This window comes from Plenodomus lingam (genome assembly GCF_022343315.1).
Source record: "Plenodomus lingam strain CAN1 chromosome Unknown contig_23, whole genome shotgun sequence".
NCBI lineage: Eukaryota > Fungi > Ascomycota > Dothideomycetes > Pleosporales > Leptosphaeriaceae > Plenodomus > Plenodomus lingam.
The window spans coordinates 1,530,845-1,547,922 of record NW_027093940.1 but is presented as its reverse complement, the minus strand read 5'-3'; the positions used below and the strand labels follow the sequence as shown (position 1 = coordinate 1,547,922).

The window sequence follows — 17,078 nt, the reverse complement described above, 5'->3', positions numbered from 1 at the left end:
ATAATGTGCATGCGAGGCGCCTCAATACCCAACGTTTCAGTCCACTGCTCAGGTCCAAAGCCACTTGCGACACTTGGCCGACCCGCAGAGACAAGGCTGAGCACCTTCACTTCGATCACTCTCTTCCACGTCGTCGTCCTCATCCTTGTCCAAGTAGTCGAATGTCAACTCCTCTCCAGCAGGAATAAAGCGGCAAGCAAAAAAGGCCAGATCGTAAATGAACGGGTCGTGCTTGTTGTAGGACACGGTATACTGTCGACAATTCGGTTCACACGAGTGGTTCATAAACTTGCTCGGCCCACCCATGAATTCTCCGTCCACGACCAGAATTGCCTCTTTCGCGATGCCCTCTGACATGGCAAACTTGTCCAAGGAGTAGAGGTACGACGCTTTTGCCTTGGAAGAAGCTCCTTCGCGTTCTGTGGCCTGGGCGTCGGTAATAATCTCACCTCGATACGTGTCGACGAATTGCCCCTCGTGTAGATCCGTCTTGCAGCGCAAGCCCCATCCGCGTCCGCCCTCTGTCCTAAAGATCTCCACCTCGACCTGTCGCCCAAACTGAACATTCTTGTTCCGGCAATACCTTCCACACTTGCAACGGTCGTTGCATTCATAAATCGGGCGTCTCGACTCGAGATAAAACGGCACCAGGCACCCCGTCTTTGCAATCTTGGTGCCCGACGCGAAATAGGGGAATTTTTTGGGAAAGCCCATGGTGGACCCACCCGTTGCCATGGCCTCTGCATACGCAGCTTTCATCTCTGGGTCCGTGATGCGCGACTCGTCTACGGCCGCATACTCTAGACACTCACATTTCTTGGTGTATTCGCAGCCAATGCTGCGACCCATCTGCGGAGAGCATTGCTGACAGCCTTCCTGGGTTTCGGAAGACACACGTTCGACCCCGCTCTTCGGGTCAAGGACGTAGCCTGAGATGTAGCGGAAGCGGAGAGACGGCGTGGACGAGTCAATCGTGTTAATCAAGTGGATTGGTTTTCCGGGCACGCGTTTTAGTTTGCGGACGTAAGCATCGCGTATTAGCTTGAGAGCGGTGTCGACCCTCGATACTGAAGCGTCGGCTAGCATTTCCGGGGTGGGAACTGAGTTGATGGTAATACGGGGAGTATCCGTGTTGGCGTCCTGAACTTTGTTAGTAGGAGAAGATGCTGAAATATAGTAAGACAGACATGGCGACAGTAGATGAACCCTGCCTCATTCATGTCGAGAACACCATTGTATGTGTCCGCTGAAGTGGATGCCGTAAGCGTCTCCGATAACGAGGGTGACATGGAAGATCTGTGACCCCTCTCTCCCTGCAGACGTTCGAAGGGAGCATGTCGCCACTCAACATCCAATTCATTTTTTGAAGCTTTTCTCTTTCGACTCTCCGCGGATCGCTGTGAACCGGCCTGTCGGGATCTGAGATCAGACGTTAGCAGTCGTCACAACTGTTTACTACTATGTAGGCAGATGGCAGCTTTACCGCTCTCGAATATCCAAATAATCCTGAATATGCTCTAAACATCGCACCAGTTCATAGATGGAGTGCCAGCTCAGTGGTGGCTGCAAGGTGTCGACGTCTGTTGTCCAGCGCACTAAGTACTGTTCTTCCTAGAGGCCAGTATCAGAATTAAGCACGGACCAAAGTGATATACAGAAATGGGTGAGGTGCACGCACATCTTTCTTCCGCCGATTAGACACGATGGAATGGACCTAAAAGGTGATTAATAGACGTGGAAAAAGGTTACTGATCCAAGAACCCGGCTTACTCGATCTACCCACACCCGTCGCTTCTCCTGTCCAGTCGATGGCACCACAACCATGGAGGGCATTTCTGTGCATTGTTAACTCGGTCCGATAGCTGCCAGCTGTGGGCTGTAGTCTGTAGAGGCCTACTAGATGGAAGTGTATAATAGCCTTACAGCTTCCCTGCTTGGCCCAGGCAGCCAATATCACTAATAGTCTAACTACGAGAAAGACTCGCAAACTTACCCGAGATTCGAGCGACCAGAGGGATCAAGGGTATACACAGTATGAATCTAGAAAGCTAAGCAAGTAGGTAGTCTCGACTCTCTTGCAACTTTCGACGTGCTAGAAATATTAGTAATAGCGTGTTCATTGGAACAAAGAGCCTACTGGATGTTTAGCACGTTTTATTGGTGTATGTGTAAGAGCGTGCAAGCCCTTAGGGTGGGTATACTGTCTGTCTAGGTCCTAGGAAACAGTGTCACTAGTTGGCTAGCTCCAGCCTCCAGCCTCCTAGCACGAAAACAATGCTTAGTAATACAGAGCACAGACCACACATCATAGACGTACCCAGCAGCTGCACAGCTCTAAGCTAAGCATCTGTGTTACTGTAAGGTTAAGACCGTAAGAGGCTACAAGCCAGTAAACCTGAAGTACAGTCCTATCAAAATCTGTCAAACGTATAGCATGGTAAAGTTACTGGGATACATTTATAGCCATAACTTTTTTATAAAAAAATACATGGGTGTCAACGTACGGTACCAAGCAAAGACAGACAGCCTTGAAAAACATTGTAGAATATGTATAGTTCAGAGTATGAACTTATGAATTTACTCTGCAAAGACGCTGCAACAATTGCGCATGTTTTAGGCGGCAGATTGGAAATAGTAGGAAATTCGGAAGAAAATAGCAATGAGCGGTCATGTTGGCGGTGGTGCATTGGACATGAGGTCGACGGCTACGCGCGCTTATCGATAAGCAGTACCGCCGAACCGCCAGAAAAGTTTCCCATTCGACAGCCAAGCGCAATACTCGAACCTCCAAAGCTACAGACGCTACACATTATTTCGAAATGGCTTCGGACGCGCAAGATAGCCCCTTTATCCGGAACCTGGCTTCCAGTGGTTAGTCAACGAATGCCCTTGTGGATGCTAGTATGCGAGATTGACATGTTGGCCATAGACAAGAAGATTCGCGATCATGCGCTCAACTCACTCAAAACCTACCTCGGCGCGCAATCTGAAATCTCGGAGCTGGACTTGCTGAAACTATGGAAAGGCCTATTCTACTGTATATTTCCTCCAAGAACCTGCGCCGCAATAGCCTCTAACACCCCCACGCCTAGGTCTATGGATGCAAGACAAGCCCGTGCTCCAACAGCGCCTTTCACGGGACCTTGCCTCCCTTGTCCCCACGCTCCGTACCCCAGTCGTGCTACCCTTTCTCCGCGCTTTCTTCCTCACCATCGCACGCGAGTGGAAACAAATAGAAGCCCTGCGCTTGGACAAATACTTATACCTCATTCGCCAGTACATCAACGCTTCCTTTACCTTTCTGAGTAGGAACAATTGGGAGAAGAGTTTGGTGACGCAGTGGAATGCTGTGGTCGAGGAGACGCCGTTGGAGAGTCAGAACATGCGGATTCCCAATGGGTTGAGGTATCATGTCTTGGACGTATGGGTGGAGGAGATGGACAAGGTGGACGGAGAGGAGTGGTACAAAGAGGAGAGGAGGGAGATTTTGGAGCTACTCGTGCTACCCATTGAGAAGTTGGCCAAGGAAGGAAAGCTAAAGGCGTTGAGGAGTGCGGCGAAGGAGTGTTTGGGTGAGGATAAGTTGAGGGCTTGGAGGGGGCAGGTAGATGATGTTTCAGAGGAACCAGAGGACGAGGATCAGGAGGCGGAATGGGGTGGTATTGCCGACGATTGAAGATTGTAGATGGGTATTGGAAATTGAGCATTTTGTTGCAGCGAGGCGTTACGGAAACGTTATCATGGATTAGATCATTGGAAAGATGAACCCCGAATGGCGGTTGAATACAAGATTCGTTGCTTTGACGTGGCTGCGAGAACCTATTGAACTCTACGTGATTCCACGAGCGTGACATCAGTCACCGCGAATCACTTTCCCCACATATTTTAATTCCCATTCCCGCGAGTCCGCCCCCAGGAACCGCGCGTTGGCCTTCTCGTCTAACCTATCACAGGTAATTGCAATATCATCATACCAATCGCGAACCTTCTCATCGACATCATCCCCCCACATGGAAAGTACACCATCTGTGCTTCGGGGAGTAGGCTTTGGGGGAACACCACGCATCTTAAGCAGCATGTTCAGAATATCGCTGAAACGCTCACCTTGCTGAGAGAATGCAGCGGGAGACTTGTCGAGAGGCCACCTTGGGTTGCGCAATGGTGGGTAAGGAACATTTTGTACGGGCGCGGCGGGGGAGGATGGGAGTTCAAGAGCCGACGCTAGATCCTGCTTTGAAGAAGAACTCTGCTGTGTCAGCTCAGCATTTGAGGATGGAGCAGCGGCGGTTTGGACCTCCCATGTGCGGAAGAGCCAGCACATCCGCTCAACACAGGACAAGAGGATCACAGCGACCAGAAATGTCTCGAAAGGATTTGCCTGTTGGCGTTGGAGCAGACGTCGTTCCAGATCATTCATGACTATTCGAGCCAGAGAGGATGCACGCTTTTCCGTAGCACCCATAAGCTGTGAGACGATAAGGTCGTACGAAGGCTGGTGAGTAAGGGCGGTTATGTGGATCCGGGCGGCATCCTCTATATCCGCTGAATTGAGTATGGATGGGGCCATTGTAGGGGCAAGAGATGGGTTGGAAGATATATGCCAGGCCAGACTACGAGAAGTAAGCAGTCGCGTCAGATTCCACAATTCTAGCACCTTGGCTAACAGTCCATCTGGATTAGAGCGGCTCATATTTAACGCGGTTCGTGATGTGACTTCCATGAACGGCGAGTCTTCTCTATTGTGAAAGCAGGAGCCCATCTTCTTGATATACAAGTCTAGTTTACCGCTGATGTCATCGTCACTATCGATCATTTCGAGGTCCGAAGATGCAAGTGCAGCCAGAATAGCGGGATCAATGTCTGTACTTTGGGCAGCATGTGGGTGCTGGCATTTCAGTGGCGAGAATGTCACGAATGTGGCGGCGTCAGGGAAATGGGTGGCCTCGATTCGACCAGGCGTCTGGTTTAGTCGCACCTGACCTTTTGCTTGGTTTGTTGCGTGGTATGCCAATACAGTATGCAAACCCGCAGAGTAGAGACTGAACTCTTCGGCGATCCTGGTCCGTATGCACGGCTGCTTCCAAAGCCTAGCGCTCTCCACGTTCTGACACGTATTGCACGGGTTCTCTCCGGAGCAAGGTTTCTTGAGCATGCGACAGCGAATACAGGCACCTCGCTTGCGGACTTCCTGCACTTCTTTGCGTCTCGAATCGGAGAAGCGGCCTCTGACTTTGGGTTTTGCAGGTTTCTGGTTCATGCTGAAGTCGGTAGTGAAGTGAGTCTGTGTATTTGGATTCATCGCGATTGGCCGCGGATGAGTGGTGATTTTGTGTACACGGTCAGCCTGAGACATGATGTGGTCTTTGCCGTGGTCCTGCAACATAGGGTCCAGGGAATTTGGTTGCAGGCTTGCCCATTGCCCGTGGTCCTGTGATTGGAACAGCTTCTCTGACATGTTGTGCATGCTGTTACCCGAGAGGGTCATGTCCGAGTCCGTGGTCATGCCGCCGGTCAGTGGCATGAGATCGTTGGCGGCCGATGCTGCCATGACCAGCGAGGGGACCATATGTGACATGGAGGCAGAGTTAGAGAGCGGCATGCTTCCCATGTGGGGTGAGCTTGTGGGTGAATGGTGCAATGGGCCATTGAATTGGTACATGGAAGGCAGCGCGGGCGCATTCGATATGTCCATGGCCTGTGAGAGGCTGCCCATGTCGCAACCATCTGGCCTGTCGTCCTGAACGAGGAACTCGTCTATGAAGCCGGTGTGGTTGGCGTGATTCGCATGGGCTGGCGGTTTGGCAGTCAGTCGCTTGCCGGACAGGTCGAGGTGTTGTCGCGAGACCTCGGCCAGCGTCTCCAAGGCAGAGAGCTGCTTCGAGGGCGCATACGGAAGGCTCATCTTGCGGCCGCCCTGCCCCATGGCGCTGGTGCCGGCAATGACATTCGCAGCCGCATCTCCACCTGCACCTGTACCTGTACCTGTGCCCGCTCCTGCTCCTGCTCCTGCTCCTGTAGCACTGGCAGGCTGGCCCATGCTGTCAGGTAGAGGCATTTCATTTAATTGCAGTAGGACACGCTGGCGGTCGCGGGGGGGTAGTGCCGGGCATTTTTTGGCCAGGTGGTTTGTGAGGGAGTCGATGCGGCCCTTGGGGAACTGCACGCGCTGTCAGCAACTATTCACTGATTTTCTATTTCATCTCGGCGGCGGCCACGGCTGGGGGGGAGGGGAGGGCTGCATGCACGCACTTTTTCGCCGCATGACTTGCACGTGTGCTGGTAGCGATTGCTCGCATCTTCGAGCTTGGGGCCGCGTTCAAAATAGTCGATAATCAGTTGGTTGGGCCTGCGACCCATGATGTCGCAGCGCTGTGTTCGAGGTGGAATGAGAGAAGGGTGCGGCAGATTAGCAGGCGGTCCGGTGAGCGGTGAGCTGCGGCCTCATCCTGGTACGGTACCGGAAGGTAACCAAGTCAAGCGGCGTGCAAGTGCTGAATTATTACTCGACTCATGACATAGTCTACAAAGCACGACATCTCCAAGACGGCCAAGCACACAGAAACGCTCAATTCGTCCGATATTGATATTATACACCCCCTTGTTAGCCTACCAATAACTACCAACAACTATCAACCTCACTATTTATTCTTCGCACGACCTGATGGTACCATCTGGGCTAGTATCAGCATATCGGTAAGCAGCTTTGCGTTGCTGTGCAAATCAACGTCACTCACAGTTCGTTCCGCTTTGTGCTTTTCCATCACTCCCCTTATCTTCTTTATACCTGCCCAATATGTCTGGCCTCACACAGAGCACATACATTCTCCACACAAAGGGCGGAACTAGACAGACGATGCTGGTCATCGCCACTTTCTTGCTAATCGCCGCGTCAAGACTTCCATCCTTCAGGAGCTCCAAAAGAAAGATTGGAATGAGAAATGCTTCCCCAAGACCCAACATCAGATAGGTAGGTCTTCTGCTCTCAATTCCATTTCTGGTGTTGGTGGAGCCAGCTAGGAGCGCCGAGGTAAGACCACCCACAACAATACCACCGAAGAGTCTGGCAAAAAGTATGCTTGCGGAATTTAGGTCGGCAGTATTGTTTAGAAGAAACGACAGTGTGAAGTGAGTATTGGTCACCAGTGGTATTGTGCACAAGTTGGCTGCCGCCTCGAGGAAAAAGGCCTTGCGGATGGTAGATCCGTTCTGCTCCGGGTCTGGGCTGACATTGGGATTGCTGGCGGGTGATTTGGCTTTGGGCATGTTGGCAAGTATGGTTGGATTGAAGAAAGGGTAGAAGCAATAGACTGCGATTGAGTACGACCATTTATAGTAGCTGTGAGGACGAGGACTACGGTGAAGGGGTCACGTTGACGTCATCAACATGGACCGTATGGCCACACTGGAGACTGGCGAGGGAAGCACCCGACGTGATTCAAAGGTCATGACCATTGCTACCAACTATGTCCTTTGCCATGTAACCACGACTTCCAAGTACCCAAGACCAGCAAGACCAGCAAGACCAGCTGCAATCGGTACAGGCAGTTGCCAATGGTCCGATATACAACCCAACGCGCCGTAACGAATGAAGCGACCAGGGTTTGCGGCCAGGGCGGCCATATGGCTCACGCTTTCAGACAGAGTATAGATGGGGCTCAAAACAGCATGGCATCAGTGCGCAAACCAAGGCAGACTCAGCTCTTGAGTGCTTCCAGCCTGCCTCGCATCTGTGCAAGTAGTTCGGCTTGATCCTCTTCGTCCTCTTCGACAGCCTGGGGCGCGGTGGGAAGCTCTTCCTCTTTCGTCTTGCTCGCGGGAAGCCTATCCTTCAAGACTTCGGAAAGCACCTTGTCCACCTCTTCTTCAGCCTCATCAGCCTCGCCGTCCAGCATGTCGGTTTCCATGAGCGTGTCATCTACCATTTCCTCGATGATACCAGCACGCATGAGCTCGGAGCTCAGTTCTCGCATGGTGCCTGTCAACTCTGGCAGACGCACAAGACTATTTACATCCTTCATGATGCCCGTGCTCGCCTTGATGCTGCCCTCGATCTTGCGGACGGAAAAGGCCTCGTTGACCTGCATCTGCACCGAGTTCAGCTGGGCCTTGCTGGTCTGCAGTCGGGCATTCTGTTTCCGCACACGAATCAGCTCTCGGGCGAAGATGCGCACTTCGTGGTTGGCTTGCTTCGCCATGGAGGGGTTGCGTTGCGCGCGTTTACTGGATTGCATAATCAGGGTCTTTGTCTTTTGCTCAGTCGCCTTGAGCTGCTGGATGTCGCGGTCGAGCTTGCGCACATTTTGGCGCACGAGAGCATTGCATTTGCGCTTCTACAGACAAGCCGTTAGTGGGTGCCTGATGGGCGACGAGCAACGTGTCAGTGTGCCTATCGGAGTGCACAGCATACCTGCTCTTCTGGTGTAGGCTTCCACAGGAGCCCTCGGATTGTCTCCATGATTAATGATTGCCCAAACTGGTGCATGCGAGCACCCCGCTGGGGCTGGTCGAGCTTGGATTCAGCAGAGACCGGTGGGCCGGCAGTGTGAGATGTGGTAACCGTAAGATGAACAGGGCCAGTAGGTCAGTAGGTCGTCAGTAGTCAGTAGTATTGGGGCCCTCTCGCTGTAGGTGAAAGTTAGGTATAGCATTTGGTGTCCTCGCTTGCACCGGGATGTTGAATGGCCGCCGAGTGCTAGAGTGCAGTACCAGCTACGCTGGACATGGCTAACAACACATGGCTATGTAACGGCTAACATGGATGACTGGCGCGCGATGGGGGCAGGGGAGCGCTCAAGACTCAAGTCCCGTCGTGTGGTTGCCCGTCTTGGCAAATCGTGACGTTGCTGCCCAGGCCAGGTGCCCCGCGACTACCCTACCTAACCTAACACGACCTAGGGCGATGACAGGCAGGGAAACTACGGCCAACGTGCCAAGTGAAGGAAAGTGGAAGGTCCCAGCAAGCCCCTCCCCCGCCTTCGTTGCCGCCACCACAGCCACACACACATACACATACTCTACACATACAGACACACACACACACATATACACACACATATACACAAACCTTACCTACTACAGTAAAACCACACTCACCGCAACTTCTGGGCGCATATTCTTTCTTTGGCAGGAATGCACTGATTTATGGCCAGATTGCCATCTTCACATGGTCGCAAATAGTGCCCTGTTTTCATTCTCGTCTAACAACGGGGGGTGTACCGTAGCCGCTCAAGTTTCCACAGGCCTTCTATTGCTTTCCACGCTAGTCCCTTCCACAACACCGCATTTCTGCCACCTTCAATCGACTTCGACTGGTAACAAACACCATCTTCCCTTCCCATCTCACTCCACATAACCTATCGATCCCCCATCCATCTCCCCCCTCGCCCCTTTCGAGATAGCACAAAGCTCGACCTACACCTACAGATCGACCCTCACCATCGCCAACATGTCCACAGTTGTGCCAGAAGGTAAGCAGCAGCAGCCTTGCCTATTGGCTTGTTCACTCGACTACGCCCTGAGACTGGGCCCGCAGATTTACCTACTCTTTTTGCTCCAGCTCATCTGCAGGCTCCAGCTCGACATGGCACGAACCATCTGCTAACTGGCCGCAGTCACATGGGCGCAGCGCTCATCCAGCACTGACCCCGAAAAGAACTACATCTACCTCACCATTGTCGCCGCAGACGTACCCGAGTCAGATCTCAAGCTCGACCTCAAGGAACAATCGCTTAGCTTCAAGGGCGCATCAACTTCAAAGAAGGTCACCTATGCTGTCGATCTCGAATTCTTCGCCGAGATCGACCCCAAGGAGTCAAAGATTAGCCACAGCGGACGCGACATTTCGTTGGTACTACGCAAGAAGGAGCTCAAGGAGGAGTACTGGCCTCGCCTGCTCAAGGACAACAAAAAGATGCACTTCTTGAAGACTGATTTTGACAAGGTGAGTTCAATCGCATGCACGCACCCATTTCTTGGTCGGACATGGCTAACTGCTGCTAGTGGGTCGACGAGGACGAGCAGGACGAAGCACCGGAAGACGACATGATGAACCAGATGAACCCAATGGCCGGAGCTGGTGGTGACGGCGGCTTCGGAGGAATCGACTTCAGCAAGCTCGGCGCGGCGCAAGGCGCCGGAGGTCTCCCGGGAATGGGTGGCATGGACCTGAGCAGCATGGGCATGGACGGCATGGACGGTGGTGACAGTAGTGATGACGAGGACATGCCGGAGCTCGAAAATGATGAGGATAGCAAAGACAAGGACGTACCTGCTGCTGCGCCAGCGTCCAACGACAAGCCGCCTAAGATTGAGGAGGTCGCTTAGATCATCCATCTCCTCGCTACCAGCGTATAATTGCGAAACAGAGAATGTACGCATGACCGCCCGGCCTTTAGAAACAGTTTCGGTCCAATCAGTTGGAGTTACGGGAACGCTTTGGGCTGCCAATATCATTTCCAGACCCTGGCGTGCTGGTCAATTTGCTGACGACCTATGTCGAAAGGCGGTGAATACTACGAAATATTTTCAGAAACGATCTTGTGTTCATGAGGAGGTCGATGTGCTTTACTCCACGGGGTCAAGTATTCTCTGACGCTTCTACGGGTGTTTCAATGATGTTGACGAGGTGAATCTTATCAATAGTATGTGTCTAATATGATTAAGATGGGACACCAAGCATGAGTAGGCACATTATATGAGGCTAATAAGCTAGCATTGAGGTTTTTTTGCAAACACACGTCAAAGGTGAGAAAGAAACTATCCAGTTAACCGTACTTTCCTACCGACATTCATAGATCATTACGCGTTGGCATTGTCAACCATGCCATAGCTTTCGTAGGGAAAGTCGACCAAGCTATGCAAGAGACGAGCCCATCCATCATTGATCTTTCCTGGCATTCCAACTCTTCTTCTCCCTTGCGCAGCCTCAGTTTCAGTCTTTCGCAGTTGCTCCTCTTCGTCTTCCTTGTGCTCGCCAGTCAAGCCAGCAAGTACCTCAGGCTCACGCCCCTTGAACTCAGCTAGGAGCTCGGGATGTGGGCACCATACTACCTGCATACCAGCCCTGCGTCCTGATTCTACACCAGGAATGCTATCCTCAAAAACCAGGCATTCTTCAGGTTGAATTGGTGGTTGGCCTTGCGCCTCCAGTGTTTCATTGAGAGTGGACAGAGCCAGTAGGTAGATATCCGGCGCGGGTTTACCCCTGCCAGGGGGTATACGCGGATCATCACCCAGAACCTGATGTTCTGGTGCAAAATAATGAAACAAGTCACCTAGGTGGCTACTCTTCAGCTTGAAGTTGCCCGCATGACTGCTGGTTGCAAGCGCCATGTGCACATTTCGCTTCTTCAGTCCGGCAAGTAGGTCCATGACACCATCCAGAGGCTTCGTAGTTGGAAACAGCTCTGTTTGTAATGCTTTCTGCTCCTCCATGAATTTTTCATGGGAAATAGGCAATTGCGCCCAATTGTGGAAGATTTGACTAGCTTGGGGGCCGGGCCGCCCTTGCAGCTGCGCTTTGATTGACCACGGGAGTGCTGGACGGCCGTAACGTTGAAGAATGGTGTTTGTGACAATCGTGTAGAGGTCCTCGGAGTCGATGAGTAGGCCGTCCATATCGAATAAAGCCGCCCGAATGCGGGGTGGTCGGGTAGTGCTGAGCGGCATTATTGAAACGAACATGGGAGGAGACTTGGGACATACTCACGTAGGCGCCATAGTTATCGTCTTCTTTTTTAGGTGTTGATGTCTTTGACCTGAGACCTATCTAGGTTGTCGTGGTGCAATTGGCTGTGAGGCTCATGGGAGGCTCCAAAAGTTGGCTCAAGCTAGGTAGAGTACCCCGGTACGGTACCGGTAGCTGCTAGCTACACTAGTGACGCCGCAGTCTTATTCAGCCACAGTCTGCGAAGGTAGAACAACAACAACAACAACAAAGCGATGTCTTCCGCAGAGAATTTAGACTTAGGGGCCGCACGCCCGGAGAAATTACCACCTGAGATATTTCCACCGGACGAGGAAACAACACTCCTGTCCGAATCAAACACCGAGAAAGCGTCCGCGAACAAAACATTTGCTTCTGGCGAATACAACAGCGCCATACAAGGCTACGAGAAGGCTCTCGCAGTCTGCCCGACCTACCTCGAATACGACATCGCCGTCCTCCACTCCAACATCGCAGCGTGTCACCTGAAGCTCACCGAATGGAAGGAAGCCGTAGCCTCCGCGACCAGAGCACTAGACTCACTTGACCGCCTTGACCCCTCAATCTCCAAGGACACAAGTAAAGGCAGCATAGCCGAAGTCGACGATACAACAGAAACCCTCCTCTCCGCCCTCACACGCACGAACCATACAATCCACAATGTACACCAACTACGAACCAAAGCCCTTCTTCGCCGCGCAAAAGCCCGCCATTTACTCGGCGGTTGGGCCTCCCTCCAGGGGGCTTACGAAGACTATACTGCGCTTTCTGACCCCCGGCACCAGCTTTCCGGGCTCGATCAGCAAGCCGTGCAGGCTGCGTTGCGTATATTGCCCAGGCAGTTGGAAAACGCAAAGAATGCGGAGATGGCGGAGATGATGGGGAAATTGAAACAGTTGGGCAATGGCATTCTGAAACCGTTTGGACTTAGTACAGACCACTTTCAATTCACCAAAGACGAGGGCAGTGGGGGTTACAGTATGAATTTCAATCAAGAACCCGGGCAGAAGTAGGGCAAGAGTAGGAGGTCTGAACGGGCTAGGATCAATGGGGAAATGGGGATGCGTAGAGTACCTGAGAGCTTTGTGGACATTAACAAAGTCTAGGTTGGAGCTAAGTAGTCACGAGATGAAGTTCTCATGGAAATGAACCTTTCATGTCACTAGAATGATCAACTCTCCGAACGTGGCAACGAAAGCGTCCGCTGCGTTATTCATTCTAGAGGTCGAAGTCCCTGCAATTGAAACACTCTCAAGTGGCAGCACGTTGAATGGAAACTGTCCATTCTTATTATCTTGATGTGGGAATCTCAATTATGTGTTGGAATCGAAATGACTCTTGAAGTTGAGCTGGATGCGCCCTCCTCATTTGCTAAACGCCATGGTAGAAACCTGGTATCCACTGTCTTACAAGATATCCATATCATCCGTCGGGTCCACAAAAGCAAACTGACCACTTTCAATTGCTGCGACACGATCTATCTCAGCCTGGTAATCTTTCCTGAGTGAATCCAGAGTAATGACCTGCCTCTTGAGTAGTTTCTTGCCCTGCCCAATGCCCCATTGCGGCGCTGCAATGCCATCAATCTTCTGATCGGCCAAGATATATGCGTCCTCTTTGTTGACCGAGGCTAGTGTGTTGATGATCATGAGGTAGCACTGTGCAAGTGACTCGTCGGCTGGATCGTGTATTTTAGAGGAGGTAGTTTTCAGCCGCTGTAATCGTTCATATAGGATTGAAGCAGCACCACGGAAATTTTGGCGAGAGATGCGGAAGGAGTATAGAGTCTGATGGTAAGGCGGTCCGGAGGCGAGATTGAGCGTCTGGTGGCATAGGGAGCTCAGGATTGCGTCAACGTCGTTTGTGAGCCCAACAAACGGGAACTTAAGGAGCTCTGTAGCTTGTGATTGTGATATCATGGACGTGATAAGCGATTGAAGATTGGATCGTTTTCTGCCGTTTTGGTTAGCTATTGATAGATCTAGGACAGCCACTGGCAAGCTTACAAGGCTGCATCACTGAGGCTAGTCATGGCCGAGTATGCCTCCTGGTAACGACATGTCTGTACAGTAGCCGTGAACAGTCTCTGCAGAAGCTCTGTTCTCGACTCTTCATCGTCGTGCCCAGTTAACGATCGAAGGCCTAGTCGGGCAAAATCTGCAACGTAGGTGTAGCGTTTGACTTTTTCGAACAAGCCCACAACGTGGCTATAATAGCGTGCTAGCCCGTCTGAAAAAAGGATGCGCTCTGTCTCCGGTACGAGATTAGCTGTGTCGATGTCCTCAACACTGAACATTGCCCCTAAAGCTAAATCAGTCAGTTCTGCTAGTCGTGCTCGTTAATCAAAACCCAAGTCACTTACCAAGATTGTACGCGGGCTTCTGGAAGCAAAGTGAGGCCAGCGTATCCTCACCTAAAGCTACGTGTAAACGGCCCTTCAAATACGTAGCCCAACTGCTCTCAGTAAGGAACTTTGAGAAGTCTGAGGCCAAGTCATATTCTGACTGAGCAAGCAAGACACCCATTGTGTCCTCAACGACACTGTCATATGACTGCCCCTCTCCAGTGAAAACAGATGCTATCCACGCGCGGCTCCAATGTGTAAGTAAACTCGCCTTTAGGTCGTGCGGTAGAGGCAGGTTAGAGGCAGTTTGACCATATATTCCTTCAAGCACTGTTTGAGTGAACGGCAGCCTCTTGCCCACCTTGAAAGTCTCACTCAGACTCCTGTTTATCACCTCTGAAGCCAGTCCCGTATGACTTTGGTGGGCCCATACCGTTCCAGCAAGCCATGAGACCGTAATGCAATCCTTGTACTGCTTAGTGAGCTCCGTGAACACCTCAGAAGCATCGAAATCTTCAGGCGTTTCGCCTTCTAATTCAGCAAACATGAAGAGCACGAGAGCGAGCAGGTCCAACAAGGTACTCTGCTCTGTCTCGAGTGTGTCCTGGGAGACCCGGAGAAGAGCACTTAGTCCATAGCGTGCTAGTTGCTTCCTCGAGCTTGGTCGACCTTGTTCTTCGTGGTTCAGAGTTTGTATGGCGATCAGAAAGGTGTCAGTGCTGATATATTTTACTTCTGTTCCTAGCTCTTCAACTAGCAAAGACAGGTCTTCATCAGACACTTGCTGTACAAGTTCAGTGTGACTTTCGATCCATTCCATACGATCGATGATAGTCAGAGACCGACTTTGCAGTAGGTCCAACTCCACGTATCGCTCTAAGTCTTGCTGCACCGAAAGTGGTAATCGCCGGCGGAAGGAAGATGCTGCATTGAGGAGTCGAGCAACATCAGGAGATTCAGCCCGTTGAACCGCGCTGCGAAGAGGCTTACTCAATTCGTTGGGAGTTGCGAGCCTCCCGGTGTTCAGCTTAGTGAGTTCGAGATCGCTGCAAGACCGTATTGAGGAAATATGATCGCTCAATATGAGCCAAGGCATGGACATCTTACGATCATAAGCAAGTGATAATGACTGCCCTCTGCGTTTATGCAGGTCCTTCACCAAGCCATAGTAAGATTGCCATTGCGACGCTATCGCTTTGCCAAATTGCCGTGAATCTAGGGTTTCCCCCTGAGTTCTTGTAGCGAGGCCTGTTACAGCGCTACAAACGCGGTCCTTGAGAGATTTCCTATTCGACATTCGACTTGACTGCGACGGCTCTAGTCCCTGTTTAAAGACTAGTAATGCGGTTTCTAGAGTAGCAACTGTGAACCTTCCAGGATAGAAGATGAAACTGAGCCACCGTTCCGTCAAATCAACGTCACTGTAATCTTCACCGATATCTTGTAATTGTGGGTAAAAGGAGTTGACGTTCAGAGCTTCTACCGTCAGAGGCCCCGTGTCGACAGAAACCCAATCGTCTCTCCAGGTCTGCGAAAGTGTTGTAGGATCATCTGAGAGATTGAACTTCAACGAGTACACCCTGCTGCTGGGTCCTGATCGTGCACGTAGCCAAATCTCCGATCCTGTCCAACCAGTGGGCCCTGGGACGACATGAAATTCTTCTAGAGTCCACACGGTCGTGTCCATAAGCTCATCAATTGGAGGAATGAGCTCAGCACCCGCAGCAGCATCGTAAAAGCCTGCTTGAAGATCGTCCGCATCCCTCACCCCCCAGAATTTGAACTGGTGCTGTTTTGGTGAATATGTTACAACATGATAGGCCGCACCATTGAGGACATCACCAGGTACTTCGTGGATAGCCATCAGCTGTGCCTGGTTAGGACTAATGGAGCAACTCTGTGTATTTGTCTCAAAAGCGCGATCTTCAACACCCAAGATGTCCATCTGGGCACCAGGCTGTCCCGACGCGACGTTCCAGGCTCTCAATGTGTGATCCAGACATATCGAGATAATGTGCCGTTTGTCTGGTGAAAGGGCGGCAGCGACAGCGGCAGATACGGCTAGATCCGTGTTCTCAAAACGGACTGTTGGTTGTGCTTTCCATGACAAAAGCCCCCGCACAGACCAGTTGCTTTGTTGGTAGCGCGAGCCGTCCCATGTAACATTTGTCTTGTCCCAGGCCAGGCGGCAGATCGCGCCGTCGTCGAGTGTTATCAGCAACTCATCGACATGCACAGCGGCAAGCCTGAATGGTATGCGCCCGTGAAACAATACTGGCTCTGATCTCTTGCACCAGTGCTCCACGTCCTGCTCCGACGCAGCAGGATTCACGAAGAAGTCACGGTGGAGGGCGATGGTGTATAGCTCATTGGTCGTGGTAATGGCGAAGATGGTGAGTGCATCGCGGTCGGTGGGCTCAGCGAAGGCCAGGCAGAACGGACGAAGTGGTGAGGGAAATTGGAGCAGTAACGTCAGGTTTGCCTCGAACCTGTTGCTAGATTCGTGATCCAAGTCTACCGCCTGGACCTCGAGCATTCTCCGATTGTCCAACACGCGCCAAAGGAAGCTTCGTGGGTACTGGTGGTGCTGGCGAAACACCATAGACCCGTCCGTGGCGAGGTGGCGTCGGGAAAAGGCATCTTCGTCCTGATCTGTGTATTGCTCGGTGACGACGGTGCGCTTGAATGTTGACCGGGAGCCAAAGGTGCTGAGGGCGCTGGACGGGAGCGTGAATGCAATAGTTGAGTTAGGGAAGGCCGGCTCGATGTTCAAGCGGGCTTCCCGATAGAGACAGGTGCCTCTATTCATCGCCATGGCCCTCGCATGCGTGTGTCCACCTCTAGTTATGCGGGTCGTGCAGGTCGTGCGGATGGGAGTGGCCGATGTTTGAGATTTGTTATATGCGCTACACGCGTTGGTTGAGCTCCCAAAAACAGAAGTCGACGTGGGAATGCGACAAAGCGACCAAGCTGACGCACGGGCCTCTACATGTTTAGGTATCATTGCGAGTATGGACAACAATCGACTAG

At 51.9% G+C, this 17,078-nt stretch overlaps 10 protein-coding genes across 10 annotated transcripts; 4 read left to right on the top strand and 6 right to left on the bottom strand.

Moving 5' to 3' along the window:
• Nucleotides 1-48: 48 nt before the first annotated feature.
• Nucleotides 49-1,833, bottom strand: IAQ61_006268 (uncharacterized protein; the record flags this gene model as incomplete). Its single annotated transcript, XM_003835658.1, has 5 exons — nt 49-1,140; nt 1,188-1,419; nt 1,484-1,611; nt 1,679-1,714; nt 1,771-1,833. 5 exons carry the CDS (start codon nt 1,831-1,833, stop codon nt 49-51), a joined length of 1,551 nt encoding a protein of 516 aa, XP_003835706.1.
• Nucleotides 1,834-2,571: 738 nt separating this feature from the next.
• On the top strand, nt 2,572-3,676 carry IAQ61_006267 (uncharacterized protein; the record flags this gene model as incomplete). Its single annotated transcript, XM_066097116.1, has 3 exons — nt 2,572-2,871; nt 2,938-3,037; nt 3,093-3,676. 3 exons carry the CDS (start codon nt 2,572-2,574, stop codon nt 3,674-3,676), a joined length of 984 nt encoding a protein of 327 aa, XP_065953108.1.
• A 177-nt stretch (nt 3,677-3,853) lies between these two features.
• Nucleotides 3,854-6,357, bottom strand: IAQ61_006266 (uncharacterized protein; the record flags this gene model as incomplete). Its single annotated transcript, XM_003835660.1, has 2 exons — nt 3,854-6,157; nt 6,250-6,357. The coding sequence occupies 2 exons, from the start codon at nt 6,355-6,357 to the stop codon at nt 3,854-3,856; spliced, it is 2,412 nt and encodes an 803-aa protein (XP_003835708.1).
• A 285-nt stretch (nt 6,358-6,642) lies between these two features.
• IAQ61_006265 (uncharacterized protein) lies at nt 6,643-7,263 on the bottom strand (the record flags this gene model as incomplete). The annotated part of the gene is made up of 2 exons (XM_003835661.1): nt 6,643-6,671; nt 6,735-7,263. The coding sequence occupies 2 exons, from the start codon at nt 7,261-7,263 to the stop codon at nt 6,643-6,645; spliced, it is 558 nt and encodes a 185-aa protein (XP_003835709.1).
• A 121-nt stretch (nt 7,264-7,384) lies between these two features.
• On the top strand, nt 7,385-7,582 carry IAQ61_006264 (uncharacterized protein; the record flags this gene model as incomplete). The annotated part of the gene is made up of 1 exon (XM_066097115.1): nt 7,385-7,582. One exon carries the CDS (start codon nt 7,385-7,387, stop codon nt 7,580-7,582), a length of 198 nt encoding a protein of 65 aa, XP_065953107.1.
• Nucleotides 7,583-7,694: 112 nt separating this feature from the next.
• On the bottom strand, nt 7,695-8,986 carry IAQ61_006263 (uncharacterized protein; the record flags this gene model as incomplete). The annotated part of the gene is made up of 2 exons (XM_003835662.2): nt 8,408-8,986; nt 7,695-8,330 (listed from the first exon to the last, which is right to left on the bottom strand). The coding sequence occupies exons 1-2, from the start codon at nt 8,480-8,482 to the stop codon at nt 7,695-7,697; spliced, it is 711 nt and encodes a 236-aa protein (XP_003835710.2). The 5' UTR covers nt 8,483-8,986.
• A 459-nt stretch (nt 8,987-9,445) lies between these two features.
• On the top strand, nt 9,446-10,323 carry IAQ61_006262 (uncharacterized protein; the record flags this gene model as incomplete). The annotated part of the gene is made up of 3 exons (XM_003835663.1): nt 9,446-9,467; nt 9,612-9,940; nt 10,000-10,323. The coding sequence occupies 3 exons, from the start codon at nt 9,446-9,448 to the stop codon at nt 10,321-10,323; spliced, it is 675 nt and encodes a 224-aa protein (XP_003835711.1).
• A 474-nt stretch (nt 10,324-10,797) lies between these two features.
• Nucleotides 10,798-11,667, bottom strand: IAQ61_006261 (uncharacterized protein; the record flags this gene model as incomplete). Its single annotated transcript, XM_003835664.2, has 1 exon — nt 10,798-11,667. The coding sequence occupies one exon, from the start codon at nt 11,665-11,667 to the stop codon at nt 10,798-10,800; it is 870 nt and encodes a 289-aa protein (XP_003835712.2).
• A 273-nt stretch (nt 11,668-11,940) lies between these two features.
• IAQ61_006260 (uncharacterized protein) lies at nt 11,941-12,717 on the top strand (the record flags this gene model as incomplete). The annotated part of the gene is made up of 1 exon (XM_003835665.1): nt 11,941-12,717. One exon carries the CDS (start codon nt 11,941-11,943, stop codon nt 12,715-12,717), a length of 777 nt encoding a protein of 258 aa, XP_003835713.1.
• Nucleotides 12,718-12,997: 280 nt separating this feature from the next.
• On the bottom strand, nt 12,998-17,073 carry IAQ61_006259 (uncharacterized protein). The gene is made up of 3 exons (XM_003835666.2): nt 14,067-17,073; nt 13,711-14,011; nt 12,998-13,657 (listed from the first exon to the last, which is right to left on the bottom strand). The coding sequence occupies exons 1-3, from the start codon at nt 17,050-17,052 to the stop codon at nt 13,111-13,113; spliced, it is 3,834 nt and encodes a 1,277-aa protein (XP_003835714.2). The 5' UTR covers nt 17,053-17,073; the 3' UTR covers nt 12,998-13,110.
• Nucleotides 17,074-17,078: the final 5 nt, after the last annotated feature.